This window comes from Opisthocomus hoazin, chromosome 7 (assembly GCF_030867145.1).
Source record: "Opisthocomus hoazin isolate bOpiHoa1 chromosome 7, bOpiHoa1.hap1, whole genome shotgun sequence".
Taxonomy (NCBI): domain Eukaryota; kingdom Metazoa; phylum Chordata; class Aves; order Opisthocomiformes; family Opisthocomidae; genus Opisthocomus; species Opisthocomus hoazin.
The window spans coordinates 19,517,805-19,532,429 of NC_134420.1; the positions used below are offsets into that span (position 1 = coordinate 19,517,805).

The 14,625-nt window shown below is 42.0% G+C and overlaps 2 protein-coding genes across 5 annotated transcripts in view; both read right to left on the reverse strand.

The window, feature by feature from the left end:
• NAP1L4 (nucleosome assembly protein 1 like 4) overlaps positions 1 to 1,459 on the reverse strand; it is a 28,601-nt gene extending 27,142 nt beyond the window's left edge. For all 3 annotated transcript variants that reach the window (XR_012764673.1, XM_075427498.1, XM_075427499.1), the window contains exon 1: positions 1,352 to 1,459. The gene's annotated coding sequence lies outside the window, so the exon portion shown is untranslated. The remainder of the gene's footprint in view (positions 1 to 1,351) is intronic.
• Positions 1,460 to 6,992: 5,533 nt separating this feature from the next.
• The window catches only part of CARS1 (cysteinyl-tRNA synthetase 1), a 34,261-nt gene continuing 26,628 nt past the window's right edge, over positions 6,993 to 14,625 (reverse strand). For both annotated transcript variants that reach the window (XM_075425761.1, XM_075425760.1), the window contains 5 exons: positions 12,739 to 12,819; positions 12,286 to 12,353; positions 10,854 to 10,913; positions 9,510 to 9,593; positions 6,993 to 8,379 (listed from right to left, as the gene is read on the reverse strand). In XM_075425761.1, the coding sequence (XP_075281876.1) occupies positions 8,245 to 8,379; positions 9,510 to 9,593; positions 10,854 to 10,913; positions 12,286 to 12,353; positions 12,739 to 12,819 (428 nt within the window). In that variant the 3' untranslated portion in view covers positions 6,993 to 8,244. The remainder of the gene's footprint in view (positions 8,380 to 9,509; positions 9,594 to 10,853; positions 10,914 to 12,285; positions 12,354 to 12,738; positions 12,820 to 14,625) is intronic.

Sequence of the window (14,625 nt, forward strand, 5' to 3'; positions counted from 1 at the left end):
CTGCTGCAATTTGTCTAGCACAAACGTCACACAACATTAGTCACTTAAAACAGCAGGAAACTGTAAACTCAATGCACACTAGGATGACAAAAGTTCATTATAAGGACAAGTAATATCCTGAACGATGCAATTTTAAAGGAAAAATCTGTACATATAGTGGCAAGGTGTATTCATAACTACAAGTGTATGCAGAACAAATTTTCTCTGCTGAAAAAGCCTACGTCCTGTTGTACAAACCTTCTAAACACAACTAAAACATGAAGCACGAAACCAGTGGACTCTTGAACTCACAGGAAGACTTCTACCCACAACTGTTACTGTTTTTCATAACTACAACAAATCAGAAGGGAAAGTTAGGACTTCCGCTTCAGAGCTGCTGGGATGCAACCCTGTGGGAAGCCACAAACATAGCAGTCTGATACTTCTTGTAAGGGAAATTAGAAGCAATAATTAAAAAAATAGTCAAGAGGAAGAAACTTATTAACCTGTTCCACAAGCCCTGAACATTAGCAATACCTACGCTCACCTTGAAAGTTTTCTTGAGGAAACACTATTTTGGTTAGAGATAACTTTATAAAAAAAATTGTCTAGTGGTTCTGGTTTCACCTATAACTTACATACTTGCTTTGCTATCTTTTTATTTTGAAGCCTAACGTCGCAGGCAGATGTTACAGGAACTGAATCAAACAAATCCTACAAACGCTGGTATTACGTGCGGTAAAACAACCGTAGCAGCGACGAAAATCTTAAACAGGCCCTCATTTTGGAGACGGACACCTCAGAACGAAAAACTGAGCCCCCAAAATCCCACACCGCGCTGAGGTAACACAAGACCGGGGAGGAGGTCAAACGAAAGAATCGCGCCTGACCCGAGCGGCTCAGGGTTTGACCCAACCAGAGCACCGCGGGGCGAGAGAGACGGAGGAACTGCTCACCACAAACAACAGCCCTCCCACCCTCCTCCTCCCCCGCTTCCCCCGGCAGGGCGGGGGAAGGGAAGGCCCGCTGCCAGGCTCCCCAGGGCCGACCGCAGCGACCGCGCATGTGGCCAGAACCTCTCCGTCCCCGCTCCGCCATGCTCGAAGCGACGCGAACTCCCCCTCCCCCCGACCCAAACTTCTCGAGATAGCCTTAAAATGGTGCCCGGCCGGGCCGGGCCCGCCCCTCCCCGCCAGGCGGCCCCCGCCGCCACCCAGCTCCACCCCGGCGCAGGCCCTTAACGGCCGACGCGCGCGTCCCGTCCCCGCGCGGCGGGTCGCGGCGGCCGCCTCGGGCCGTCCGCTCGCCCCCCCCCGGCCACCCGCCGCCTAGAGACCGGGAGCTCAGTGCCGCTGCCCCGCCGCGCCCTCACCTGCCTGCGCCCCACGGCCCCCGCAGCGCCAGCAGCCAGGCTCCTCGCAGGCTCACCCGGGCTGCGCCGCCGCCAAGAAAGCCTCCTCCCGTTGGCCGAAGCGCGGGCGCCTCCCTCAGCAAAGGCGCCGCCGATTGGCCCCGGCTGCGCTGTAGGCGCTGCGCCGCACGCGGGCCATGTTGACTATCCGACGGCGCGGCGCTCAGCCAATCAGGGAGCGAGCAGACGCGGGGGGGGAGGGGGGCGCTGGGGGATATGCGCGCGGGGAGAGCGCGTGATGCGGGGCAGGGGGTGAGGGGAGCTGGCTTGTGCCTGCGTCCTTAAAGCGACAGGGGCCGCGCCAGGGGGGTGGGCGGCAATATGGCGGCGGGCGCCCGGTAGTCGGCAGGCGTTGCCAGGCCGCGCTCTCAAAAGGCGGCCGGGAAGGGTCCTCGGGGGGGTCCGTTAACCCCCTGCGGCGGCGCCAGCGGTCTGCGGGCGGGGGGCCGGGCGCGCTGCCGTGCGGTTCCCCAGGCGTCCGGCCGGCGGAATGCGGGGCGGCCTGCCTGCTCCCGCCGCTGCGAGGCCCGGCCTGGCGGCCGCCGCCTCCCCCTCACCCTCCGCCGCGGCCCGCGGGCCCCGCAGGTGCGCCTGCGCCCGTCGGGGTAGGAGGGTGCGTTGTAACCGGGGCGGTGAGGCCGTCGGGGCCGTGAGGCCCGCGCTGTGCGTCGCCTGCCCGGGTGAGACTGAGCGTCCCGGGCCGAAAGGCAGATGGAGGAGCGGAGGGCTTCCCCCTGTGGAGGCCCTTGTGGATGTTTCGGATCGAGCACCTTTTTGAAAACGCGGGCGTTGGCCTTTCCAGCGCTGTTTCCTAGTCCAGGCGTGGATGTCATTTCCTCTGCTGTAAAAAAACAGAGAAAAAACCCCAACAGTCCAGCTTCTGTTTGTGCGGCGACTTGTACGCAGCAGATGCTGTGTAGCAGGGTGTTAGGAACAGTGCATTTTCGGCATTTGAAGGCACTTAAGGTTTCTAGTAATCACTCAGTAGGAAAAACCTCTAACCCTTGATTGTGTCAGCAGATTCCCTTGTGCTAAACGAGGCTTTCTGCAGGTCTGCACCTTGGGTCTTGGATTTCAGTAATTAATGACTGGGGTTTATCGTCACAATCCTTTCATGGGCAAAATTAAAATTTGGAAATTATGAGACCAGTATCTATTCATTAACAACCAATCAATACATTGATGTTGGATTAATTCAGCTACTGTAGGAATTTAGTGACAGGAATACTTAAGGAATCTTTAGTTAAATAGGTACCAATACTGTAATTAAAGAATACGATAATTGTGAATTGCATACACACAGCTAAAGAGCTGCAGGAATATCATAGCCAGTTGCACAGACCACAGATTTGGTGGGCCAGAGGACCTTCCTCAGTGGAAGGCTCTTCTTCCACTTCTTTTCTTTGCTTCCAACTCACTTTCCCTGTTTCTCCATACCAGTCCATTTTCTAACATCAGCAGGTTAACAGCCTGCTCATACTTCCATGAATTTTTGTTTTATTTTCTTCCCAGTCTTCCAAATAAGAGCATAACGAACTCTGAAAAGAGGATTTATCTTAGCAATGCTTTGGTTCTTGCTGCTGGTTCATGGCTGTCAAGTATTCTTTTAAGATTTTCTGTCAGTCTCAGTTTTGTTAAAAGCTATTTCTCCTTTCCACCCAGGTGATGTCTGGAGTACAAACTCCAAAGTTTGTCTCCTACAAAGATGTAGGAGGTTTTGCTTGAGTGTGTGACCCAGCTGCACCTTTCTGCTGTTGCAGGAATACACTGCAGCCCTGTTCAGACTATTGCACCACTGCGTCTTCTGTGGCATGTGTGGAGTTTGTCCCTCCATGCTAGTCGCTGTCTTGTTAATGCAGTTCTCATAAATGCTGCATACCCTGAATTAAATTAAAATTAGGGTGGTCCTGTAAAAGTAGATTTGGTTTCTTCTGGACGAATTATTAAAGCCTTGAAACAGGTCAGAGTGCTGGAAGTATTTGCCTCTCTTTCTCCACTGATGTGTATTGAACATACATTTAAATTAATCTACATCCTTGGATTTGTGGTGCCCCTCTCCAAAGGCATTAACCTCCCATGATCAGCGAGGAATTTTTGCTGAGTGTTGTCTAACCTTTCGTAGCATGGTGGTAGAATTTCGGACTGTCGGTAAGGCACAATCTGTGGAGTCATCTTGCTGTCAGGTGCTCCTACCCTGCAGAGAGCTGCAAAAAGATATTTGCTGAATCACCCTGGCTTGATTTAATCACCCGGCCTAGCATACAAAGAGAGCCTGGAGAACCAAAACTGAGTGAAGGGATTATGGCAGAGCTGCTAAACGGATGCACTAGACACAGGAGAGAAAGCTTAGGCTGAGATCTGTAACTGGGATTAAAATGTCTGCGCTTTGTGCCCTTGGGTGGGTATTAATGGAAACTGCTCTCACTTAGTGAGATGCCAGACATTCACAGCCTGATTTGAGAGATAAGACTTACTTGGTCAATGACTTTTTTCTGGAGGGGGCAGAAAAACTTTGATCATTGCTAAGTGGAGTCTTGGTACTAAATAGCTAATGTGCGTCTTAATTAATTTGTGCTGTCTCAGGAGACATGTTAAGTACCATGCACGTGGTACAGGGTCCTGTATAGAAATTCCCCTGTGAAATCACAGGAGCAAAAATTCCTTTCCATAGTTGTGTTGTAGAAATTGTGTAATTAAACAGGAAGCCAAAGTTGGTCCAACAACAACCACCACCTGAAAACGTTAGCTTAAAATGTAGAAAAACAAGTTGAAGGTATGTACTGTATGTGGCAGAGATTTGCTTATTTAGACATTTAAAATGCATCAGTGGTTTCCTGGAGTGGTTTCCTGCAACAGCGGACAGCAAATGCATTAGTATAAAGAGGTCAAAGAGAGGATCATAAATGTAATTAAGAACTCCTTAAAGTCTTTGAAAAGACCGGACTGAACAATTCACAGATTTTTCTATCAGTATCTGAACAAACTGAGCAACAGAGGAACTTGTTCTCATTAGTGGAACGGTATTCACATGTGACGTTAATCTGAACATTCACATTAGAAAGGCTGAAAGGCATGCTCTGAGCAGAAGACAGCAACAAAATTTGCTGTTGCCAAGTTTGGCCTTCAGCCAAGGGTGCAATTAAAAACAGAAGCACCACACTTGCCTTGCCATCTCTGAATAAAAAGTTCCATGTTGTACAGACCAACATTAGCTCTGTGTTCCAGAAAATTAAAATATTAAAAAATTCCAAGATTTTGCTAAGGGGATTTTAATTTTCATAGTGCTTAGAAAATCACATTCCAGACTGGCTCCCCTGAGCATGTGTATGCATACATGTGCATTTTAAAATAAAAAAATTTAAAATACTGTGGAGTCTGTCCTCTGCCTTTTCTTTGGTGAGAGAGACAGGTGACTAAGACACTGAATGCAGACCCAGAATTGGTGTTGCATTCTATTCTGGTTGCCAGGTCACTCTCGCTAAGCAAGTGCGGTGGAATTCACTTAAGTGCCACCTTGATGGATTGCCAGAGAAGAGGTATTGTGCTGCGTGCTTCAGTGACCGCACAGATCATTTGGCACACCTTCACGGAAGAAGTCATCTTAAACAGTGTGCACCCCAGCCTGGCAGCACCAGTCTTTGTTTGCTAGCAAGTTTTCAGTCACCAGGACTTTACACATACTGTGATTTTTTTGCTAAATTGTGGCTGCACAGAGCATAAAAGTAGCAGATCTGTAGTAGCTCTGGAGCTTGTTTTTTGATACAAATCCTAGGAGGGTACGTTCTTACTCTCTGCCAAGGTCATTGTTTTTATTGTCCTGCTCCTTTAGAAAAAAAAAGGAACTCAAAATACAGGCGAAACTCTGATTTTATTTGGCAAGAATGAATTCCTGTTCGTGGATCAAGGTAAAATATTTCAGCAGCTTCTTTAAAGGAGGAGTTGCTGATTTGTGTGTGCCTTTTTTTTTTTAACAGAAAACACATAGGCCTGTCAACTAACTCCCAGATGCTTTCATGAAGTGGACATTTTCCTTGCTGACAATGCTGACTTCCAAGGACAGCTGAAACAGATAGGAAAAGAAAATTATAACTGGAAAACCAGTTCAGGTATGGGAAGAGAAGTTCAAGTATGGGAAGGTTTTGAGGGCTTTATTGCTGGAGGAGTCAAGTGACAAGCTTGCCTGAAGAAGACAACTTTGAAAATGCATGGGTAGCAAAGCACTATAAAAAGCAGGGCAAAGTAGCTGTGTGGAAGAACAAGGATCACCCGAGACACAAGGTGAGACGGAAGAGGAGAGGATTTCAAAGGCTCTGATCCTTATGATGTCTATGAAAAGAATTCCATTGATTTTAGGAGACTTTTGATTGTGTTCAAAGAGAAGTCAAAGACAGGAATGAAAGAAATGAATGAAAGAAAGATGACTTCAGCAGCACAGATATTTCAGATAAGAATTCTTTCAAATTACCTTAGTTTAAAACAATCAAATTGATAATCAGACAAAACACAGAAATGGCAAGCATGAGCTAAATTTAGAGGTAGAGTAAGACCTTAATGGGGCAGTAAGTACAGAAGAGACCCTTATCTGAGATGACTAACTATGAATTTAAAAAAGTGTTGAGGGAGGAAGCAGTGTGTGAACATGTGAAGTATACAGAAAAAACGGAAGATAACCTTTGGAGAACATGAGTCTGAAATGCTCTTAAGACCTATACAAGGAGAGTTGTCCCAGAAACAACTTGAAGCATTTGGGAACGGAAAAGAGCATTTTGTTTAAAATTGTTACATTGATGTAGTAGATAAACCATGGCATTTAATGTAAAAACATAGTAGGAGGAGAAGAAACAGTATGTGGGGCCGGAAGCCAGGATGTTATCAAGGAGCTGTCATCCAGGACAGCAGTGGATTCACAGCATCTTCTCCATAGTTATACACTAACCATCTTTACGCAAGTGCTAACTCGGATCAGCAAAAAATAATTTCTGTAAGCAAATTACTGTCACGATTTGACATTAAGTAGCAGCTTCAGAAGCAGTTCACATTCAGGAAAGCGAAGTCTATGCTGTGGTTAGAAATTACTCAGGTCTAGGATTCCTAGTAAAGTTTGCAGAACTAGTTCTGGAATCTGTCTAGGACTGCAGGGAGTTTGGAATTGGAGAACCTTATCTGGCTGCAAAGCAGCATCTTGTGAATGCAGCCTAGGCACATCCTGTCCCTTCATGGACATCCTCAGCGCACATGCGTCTTGGGGGAGCGTGCTGGGAAGAAAACGATGAGCTGGTAACGTCGAAGGGGGTTAGAATCTAGAGTGGTGTAAAAATGCAACTGATCCTCTTCTGTTCGCAAACCAAAGGATGGAGAAGTTGCCCTTGTGGCTGTGGTTGGCTGTTTGGAGTACCACCATGCAGTTTAAACATGCATTTATACAATTAATTAGAAATTAGCAGAATAATCAAATAATGAAAAGTTAAATTGGTAACAGCAAGCTAAGGGAAAAGCTCTGTAAACAACATTTGAAAAAGATGGTTGTGTAATAAAGATAAGATTTATATTCTTTCCACTATACAAAAGTCACATAGAACTTGTACTTTACAACAGATTTTATTTTGTGCATACAAGATGCAGGTGCTCTACTGACCTTAATGTTATGTATGTTTTCAAAGGCAAATACAAACTAGGAAAAATATAAAGCAAAGACATTTTAATTAAGGAAAGGAACATAGTCTAATGGTTATAGCATGAACCCAAGAGTTGAGAGAACACAGGTGTCACAGTACGACCTTCTGCAAGTCACCCTGAAGTAGGCGAGATATTTTTTAGGTTTTCATGAACTTTAGTTCATTTAGTAGCTACTGCCAGTGAAATGCATTGTTAGGCAACAGAGAACTGTCCTTGCAGATGTAATGTAACCACACTACATCAGAAACATTACTAACTTGGAGTTAAATTGTCATGTTAAAAACATCAGTCTTGAATAACAAGCCATGTATAGCTGTATCGCCTAATTGCAAACCAGTCGACAAACTGTATCTCAGAAACCCTCTGTTAATTCCCCTTGGCTCTGAACAGGTAATTAGGAACTGAGTACTTGGGGTAATCAGGTACTCTGGCAGCACTCCTGTTTCCTTGGAGGGATAGCTCCAAGCACGCACCACCCTCCACCATTAGCCCTTCATGTCTTTCCTACCTGTTTGTTCAATGCAGGTACATTTGCCTTGTACTTACCTACTTGATTGCAACCACAGGTTGAGCAGAGATGATGATGACCTGTTCCCTTTTGCAACAAAGGGACTGTTAGCTTCTGCTGTGCAAAGTGTTCTGGGTATACTTAAAAGTTTTTAATAACAGCAGCTAAAGTAAGTATCATAGTGGAACTACCCAGTTTTTCCTGCTTATGGAAAGACACTAAAGTCATCTGGAAAATACTGTTCCTACTGTGGGACAAATTACTCAGCTCCCATTTAGTAGTAAATTATGCTGACTGTGACAGTCCGGAATGCAAGCTACAGTGGGTTTTAGATAGAGATCAGTATGCAGGACAAATTAACCAAAGCCTGGACAGCTATAATAAACAAGAATCCTTATGTGGATTTGCTGACTGAGCAGCACCTTCCCAAATAGAACTGGCAGCCATTCAACCTGCTACTGTTGTTGTGAAGAAACTTCTTACAGGTTGGCTTTTTTTTTAAGATGGATTTTTATTGACTTTCCAGATGACATCATTAATCCATGTAAACAGGATTTTTATTTTGCTCATAATAGAAAGTGTAAACAGAAACCTGAGCATCAGTATATGCTCACTTCTTCAGTGGTGATCCAGCACTCGCCTTCTGAAAAAAAAACCAGTCCTGTTGTTTTTAATTTGCACTTCCATTCTGAACCATTTGTAGATACTCCTTGTATAGCTTTTCTTGGGTTTCATAAAGCTTCTTTAGCTTCTTAATTTGTCCTTTGCTGAGTTCTTTTCCTTCTGTATCATGGGTAGGAAATCCCTGAAATATCAAAAAAAAACCCAACAACAACAACAATTTTTCAGATACATTTTTGGACTGCTTTTGCTCCTTATGGAATAGTTTTAATAAGACAGGGACATATTGTAATAATGACAAGGTGTCAGGATGGGGTGCATCTTGCCTAATTTTAGTCACCTAGAAGTTTGACAACTAACTGACTATTTGTGTATGTTCCCTTCCCAGTTAATGAAGGGGCAAAGGGTGCATTTATTTCATGTCCTGTGCTAAGTAAGGGAAGCTGAGGCAACTAACTTCTAGATGGTTACAGTTAAGAGAAGAATAACTAATCCCTAAACAGATGGTTAAGAGACCACTTTTAATCATACTAGCATACAGAATCCAAGGCTTAAAGCAAAAGCAGTAAAAGATTTCGCGATAGAGAAAGTACAATCAGAATTTTTACAGACAGACATTCTCCTTGGCTTGCAGGGGTATTTCCCAGTATTTACACTCTCTATTCTTACTTGCCCCCAGGGCCTGAATTATGTGGGTGAAGAGGACAGGCAGAAGCAGGATCAGTGTCCCGGATCATGCTTCATGCTTCACGTGCTGAAGAAATAGTGCTTTATGTTTTCCAAGTAACACCTTGTATCCTCAAGCGGAGCAATGAAAAGCAAAGTTATCCATACAACTCCTTCATAGATCCTTAGCCAGGAGAGCGCAAAACAGTGGGCAGAACCAAAATGGAAGCACAGCACCTCTCTGAAAAAAATGGCTGTCTCCATCAGTTCTGGCAGAGCTGGGGAGTTTGTACTTGCAAGGGAATTCCTTGCCTTGCAACAGCATAATAAATCTGTGAACACACATCGTATATGTTCCTGCCCACAATATATACAGGGAATTTTGCTCTGCAGTGAGAGGGGCCAAAGGAGAAGAACAATGAAAATACCCTTGAAATGATGGCTAACAGTTAGAGAGCCTTGCTCCTCAATGCAAAGTATGGGCAATAAAATTAATATATAGCCTTTTCTTTCTCTCCTTCCTTCCTCCTACTACATTAAAAGCACTGCCTTGGACGTTTTGGAACAAGATCAGCTACGTACACATACAATTGAGTATGTACAACTGGGGAAGGAAAACCAGTCCCTGTCTAAAGAGAAGTCTCTTACGTTTTCATCAAACACGGAATATTTGTCATGTTCTGATTTAAACATTTCATGTGGTGGAATCTTCATTTTTGCCAGTTTTGCTGCCTGTAATATAAAACATGCATTAACTGCGTTAGCATCACAGTTAATTACTGACAACCTGTCACATATGCAAAAGGAAAAGTAGACTAATTCGTAAATCAAAGAGCATTTAATTCACAATTGTTTATCACGTGAAAAGAAACTTTCAGTTTCAGTAAGTCTTAGCTGTGCTTGTCTGGGGGAAAAATATGGTTTAAATCTGTAGAGAGCCACTTAATAAAATAGATGTATTGCAGGAACTCCAAATAACTCACTTCTATACTCCAAAAACTACATCTGATTTTTGCTCATTTGGTTTCTTAGTGTTTTAGGTGTAAACACAAAGCGAATAGTTGCTCAGTAAAGAATTAACTTGCTGCAAAGAGAACCACCTTTATCAACAGTTTCCTGCAGACATGCACAGGTTTCTATGCAGGTCACAGCAGGATCAGGATGCAAGTAATTGCACTGAAAATAAGCTAAACTTTCACTTATCTCTAAACAAGCGCATCTCAGAATCCTTTCCAAGTAATTTATGCCCAATGTAAAGGAATCACCTTTTTGAAAGAATGTAAAAAGCTACTTGGAATTTGTGGATGATAAATGTTATTTATCTGGTTTTGTCTCCGTACATGGTGCTTTCTCAAAGTTTACTTCCTCTTTTAACCCAGGAATGCATTTCCTGTACTGTTAGAGTCATCAGCATGGCAAACAATGTTTTCTTCTTATGAGTTCATTTTCTCTGGCTATCTGCTCCTCATCCAAAGCCTAAAACCTTTGAGCTATCTCAATTCCAACTGTAGAGATAAAATGCATTTTTACAAAACACTACATTTCAGAGTTCAATCATAGGGAACAGGTGGATTCTTAGAGAGGAGGAAAAAAACCCCAAACATATTCACACATACCTATGACACTTGAAAGTGCAGAAAAAAAATAAATGACACAAGCAAAATCTTCTCTAACAGGTATGGAAGATACTTCTTTGGCAATTAAGGAAGTACTATTGTCTACGGACTGAAGGAAGTACTACAAGTTTTTCTAAGAAGCTTTTGCAGCCTTTAGTTGTGTTTTCAAAGATGGCTTCTCTATAGCAGGAGCTGAATATTCAAATCTGAACTCCAAGCCAAAGTCATTCTGAGCACGAAATTATAGACAAAAAATAAAAGGAAGCCCAGTTAAGGCCGGGCAGAGAGCCTGTGTTCTAATGTAATCTTTCCTGCACGTGACTATTGCTGCTAACACTTTTCTTCAAAACCAGATTAAAAGGATCTGAACACTTACTTCCTGCTCTTGTTTTTTCCTGGCTGCTTCTTGTTTCTTCCTTTTCTTCTCTTCTTCAATCTATGAAAGGCAATGTTAATGAGTAAAAGGTAAGTACTTCATTTGGTTGTTTTCTTCAGATCTGAGCCAGCTAGCTCCCCTGGATATCTAATTACAGACAGAACTGGCAGCATGATCCGCAGCAAAAACACCATGCCTTATAATTAGGATTGTCTGATCCTTCCCACTGTACGACTTTGATTTGATTTGCTTTTACTCACAGTTAAATCAGTTTTAACTGTTCAGAATGCATTTTGCATGCAAAGTGTATACATATAAAAGAATACATACAAAGCCTGAAAAAGAAATGCTCCTGCCATTTCATGGGGAAAAATATTTTGCAAATGACTTTAAAAAAAGACCATATTTCACTGATATTTTAAGCTCTTGCCTCATACTGAAGAAATTACAGTTTCTCAAGAAGCAGTTGTATCCCTTGATGTTCCTAGGGAAACAATTATCCAAATTTAGCCAACTTATAAAACTAAAAAAAAATAAAATCTGATCTTGCACTTGCTTAGGAGAGACCTATCAGTTGTCCAAGGGTTCTGCCAGTACTGAACATAATACTGTTTCCAGGGAAAATGTACTCTAGCTGTAGGTTCCACCCAGCAGCTACATACAAAGTGCCTTCAAATGTTTTTTGATCATAATGCCTGGAATGGGTTGAGACTGTATTTTTCTTCTCCCTTTTCTAAAAAACATCTGCACGGAAGGAGAAACATTGGAAAGTCTTCCAAACATTTCTAGTCATGATGGAATTTTATTGTTTGTTAAAACTGAAGACAGAGATAGGAAGTGTTACTTTTAAATGTTACAAAGTCAATATTAATGCTAGGAAGTGCTAAAAGGAGGGTTTCTGTACAGACCTTGTGCATATGAATTAGAATTCATTATATAGTAACATGTGCATTCTTGCCCCCACACCCTGAGTACCTCACTCATCCATACTACATTAAGAAAGATTTAGCCAGTGCATTTTATTCTCACATATCAGATAAATACAGTCTAGGTCTATGGGAAATGTCAACTTTATTTGTACGGTCAAAAAAAGTCCAAATTAGCTTCTCATTGGAATTGTTCCTACAGAGAGATAAAACAGTATGCATGCAATACTCAACATCCCTTAATTATATGAAGATCTTCAAAAAAACAACCAACGAAAAAACCTTAGAGGTATTAATTAGGTCCCATACAAAATTTTCAAGAGGCTACTGTTTCAAAAATTCTTTTCCTGAACACACTCAGATTTTAGTATTAATTCTCTTACATTATTTTCCTTGTTGCTAGTCTGTTAAGATTTTTCTTGCAAGTTATCAAAGAAATGTAAAAGTATCCATAAGCTTACACGTTACTTTAGATTTAAAAAATATAGAATACTTAAAATAATAACCTTTTTCTTTTCTTCCCTTTCTTTCAATAACGTGTCCTTATCCACTAATTTAACCACAGTTGGAAGTCCTAAAGAAGCAAAAACAGATGAATGAGTTTCCATGCTTGAATAGTCAAAGATAAATGTATTTACCCTGTGATAACTGTTTTCTTTTTGCTAGCTGAATGCAAATACAACTGAGTAACTATTCAAAAGTGAGTAAGAAATTAGGTACTATACAAGGGGATCAAAAAGATTGCAATGTATGTTTTTATATGCCATACTTATATTCCAATATACTGTTCTATAATATATATTCACACATCAGAAATATGATATGCTATAGCTCTGCAGTCCTTGAATTTGTTGGATTATTCCAGATTAGTTTTGATAGGTTATTTTCCCACTTCTTATGAAAACAGTAAGATTATAAAAACAGCTACCTACAAAATTGCAGGACATATAATTGGGTACCTTCATGATCTTCAAATCGAACACCAAGTTCAGGAAGGATGTCATCTCGAAGAGCATCGCTCAACTGCAGCACTTCAGTTACTACAGAGCATGGAAAATACTTTTAGTGAAGTAAGATTTGGTGAAAGTACACTTCTTTCCTGCTACATAGTTATTTAAATTAATTTAATTTATTAATTTAATTAAGAAATTGCCACTCTCTCAACACAGGCCAGAGAAAGGTCTTTTGTTTTAAAGTGATAAACCTTTTCAGTTAGTTCTGCCTTCTTTCAGCTACACAGAGAAGCAGCATGTTTCTTTGCAGGGACCTGAAATCCATAAATTTTCATCCAAGATACCCTCATTGTTCCTGAAGGGGAACAGAAAGAAAATCCAAGGCAATTCAGAAATGATGCGACAATTCTGCCAGGGTATAGTGGAAGGCTGTATGACTCAGGAAGATCCTAATGGTTGCTGTAGGACTTCCAATAAGAAGGGTTAAGAACCCTGTTCTAGAAAAATCACAAATTAACATATCCTGTGCTACATCTAACAGTGCCTTTGAAGGACTATTATTTTGTCAGTTTGATAACTACATACACATTTATCAGAGCAATTGTAATCCTCTGTTTCTACAGATATCTTTACCACCTAGTCTGACCAAGCTGTTTTTCAAGCAAGCTAGTGGCAGCAGAACAGAGAATTTTGATTTGGCTCTTTGGATGGTGATCAGGACATCATGACTAACATTTTTTTTTCTTGCAAACTTACCAAAGAGCCTTTGATAACAGCCAATGGTTAAGAATTCAAGATTTAGCTGACATAGATGCTATCAGCTCAAGAGGAAAATAAATTTTCATATAAAATACTTACTTGGATGAGAAATTGTGTCAGCCGAGAAACAGCAGAACAGTTTAGAGGAACTAAATGCATCAAATATATTGCTGTTGTGAATTTAATTCAGTGGCATTTTTTATAGACTGTCTTGTATTTAGGAGGAAATCCTTACCAAGTGTGACAAGATAGATACTTGAGTTAGATGATACCATGTGCTTACAATAAACAAGCGTTCTCCCTTTCAGCAACTCTCAGCTGGTTAAACCTGAGAAGTAATAGGGGTCTCAAAGGTAGTAATTCTGGGAGTAGAAACTAACATCGCCTGTACCAAACACTGCACATATCAGTAGATACAAGTGCCACCCCTGAGCCCTCATCCCTTCCATAATTGTCAGAGCCCTCAGAGAGCTGAACAGTGAACAGAGCACTGACTATCCTAATACCATAAAAAGGAATAGCCACCCTACTTCATTGCATGGTAGTGTTCTGCAACTCTTTGTACAGGAAAGCACTGCAGTTTATAGAAGCTCTTTTGTCTGCCGTGAACTAAGTCGTTATTTTTCTTGATCCGGAGCAGTTAGACACAGTGAACCACATTCATGCTTGATGCAAGTCTAAATAAGCCATTAAGATAAACAAGGGATAAGATTACCTCACTGGCTGTTAACACTAAAAGGTGTTGACTCTAACCTAGGCACAGGAATTACACATACCATATCAAGAACGTATCAGATACACCTCCTGCTTATTCAGTAAAACAGTGTCTGCTCAGTTATAAATATTTACTTATCTGAAATCATGAATAGTTGAAAGTTTAAGAAGAAATCCATCAAGGTACAGAATAATGAGGAATGCATAATAAACCATGTATTATTTATGAAAGGACACATCCTCTGATCAATCTTCTGTCATCCTGAGGAGTCAGCACCATGCTTCATAAAGCTGAAATGTGCCTGTTCTTTGCGTGTGGTACCTCCAGAGCAAAGATGTTTAGGAATCGGGTAGGGGGTTGTTTCTGGGCTGCGCCAAGACATAAGCCATAATCCTCGCTGAGGACAGTGACCAGTGGGA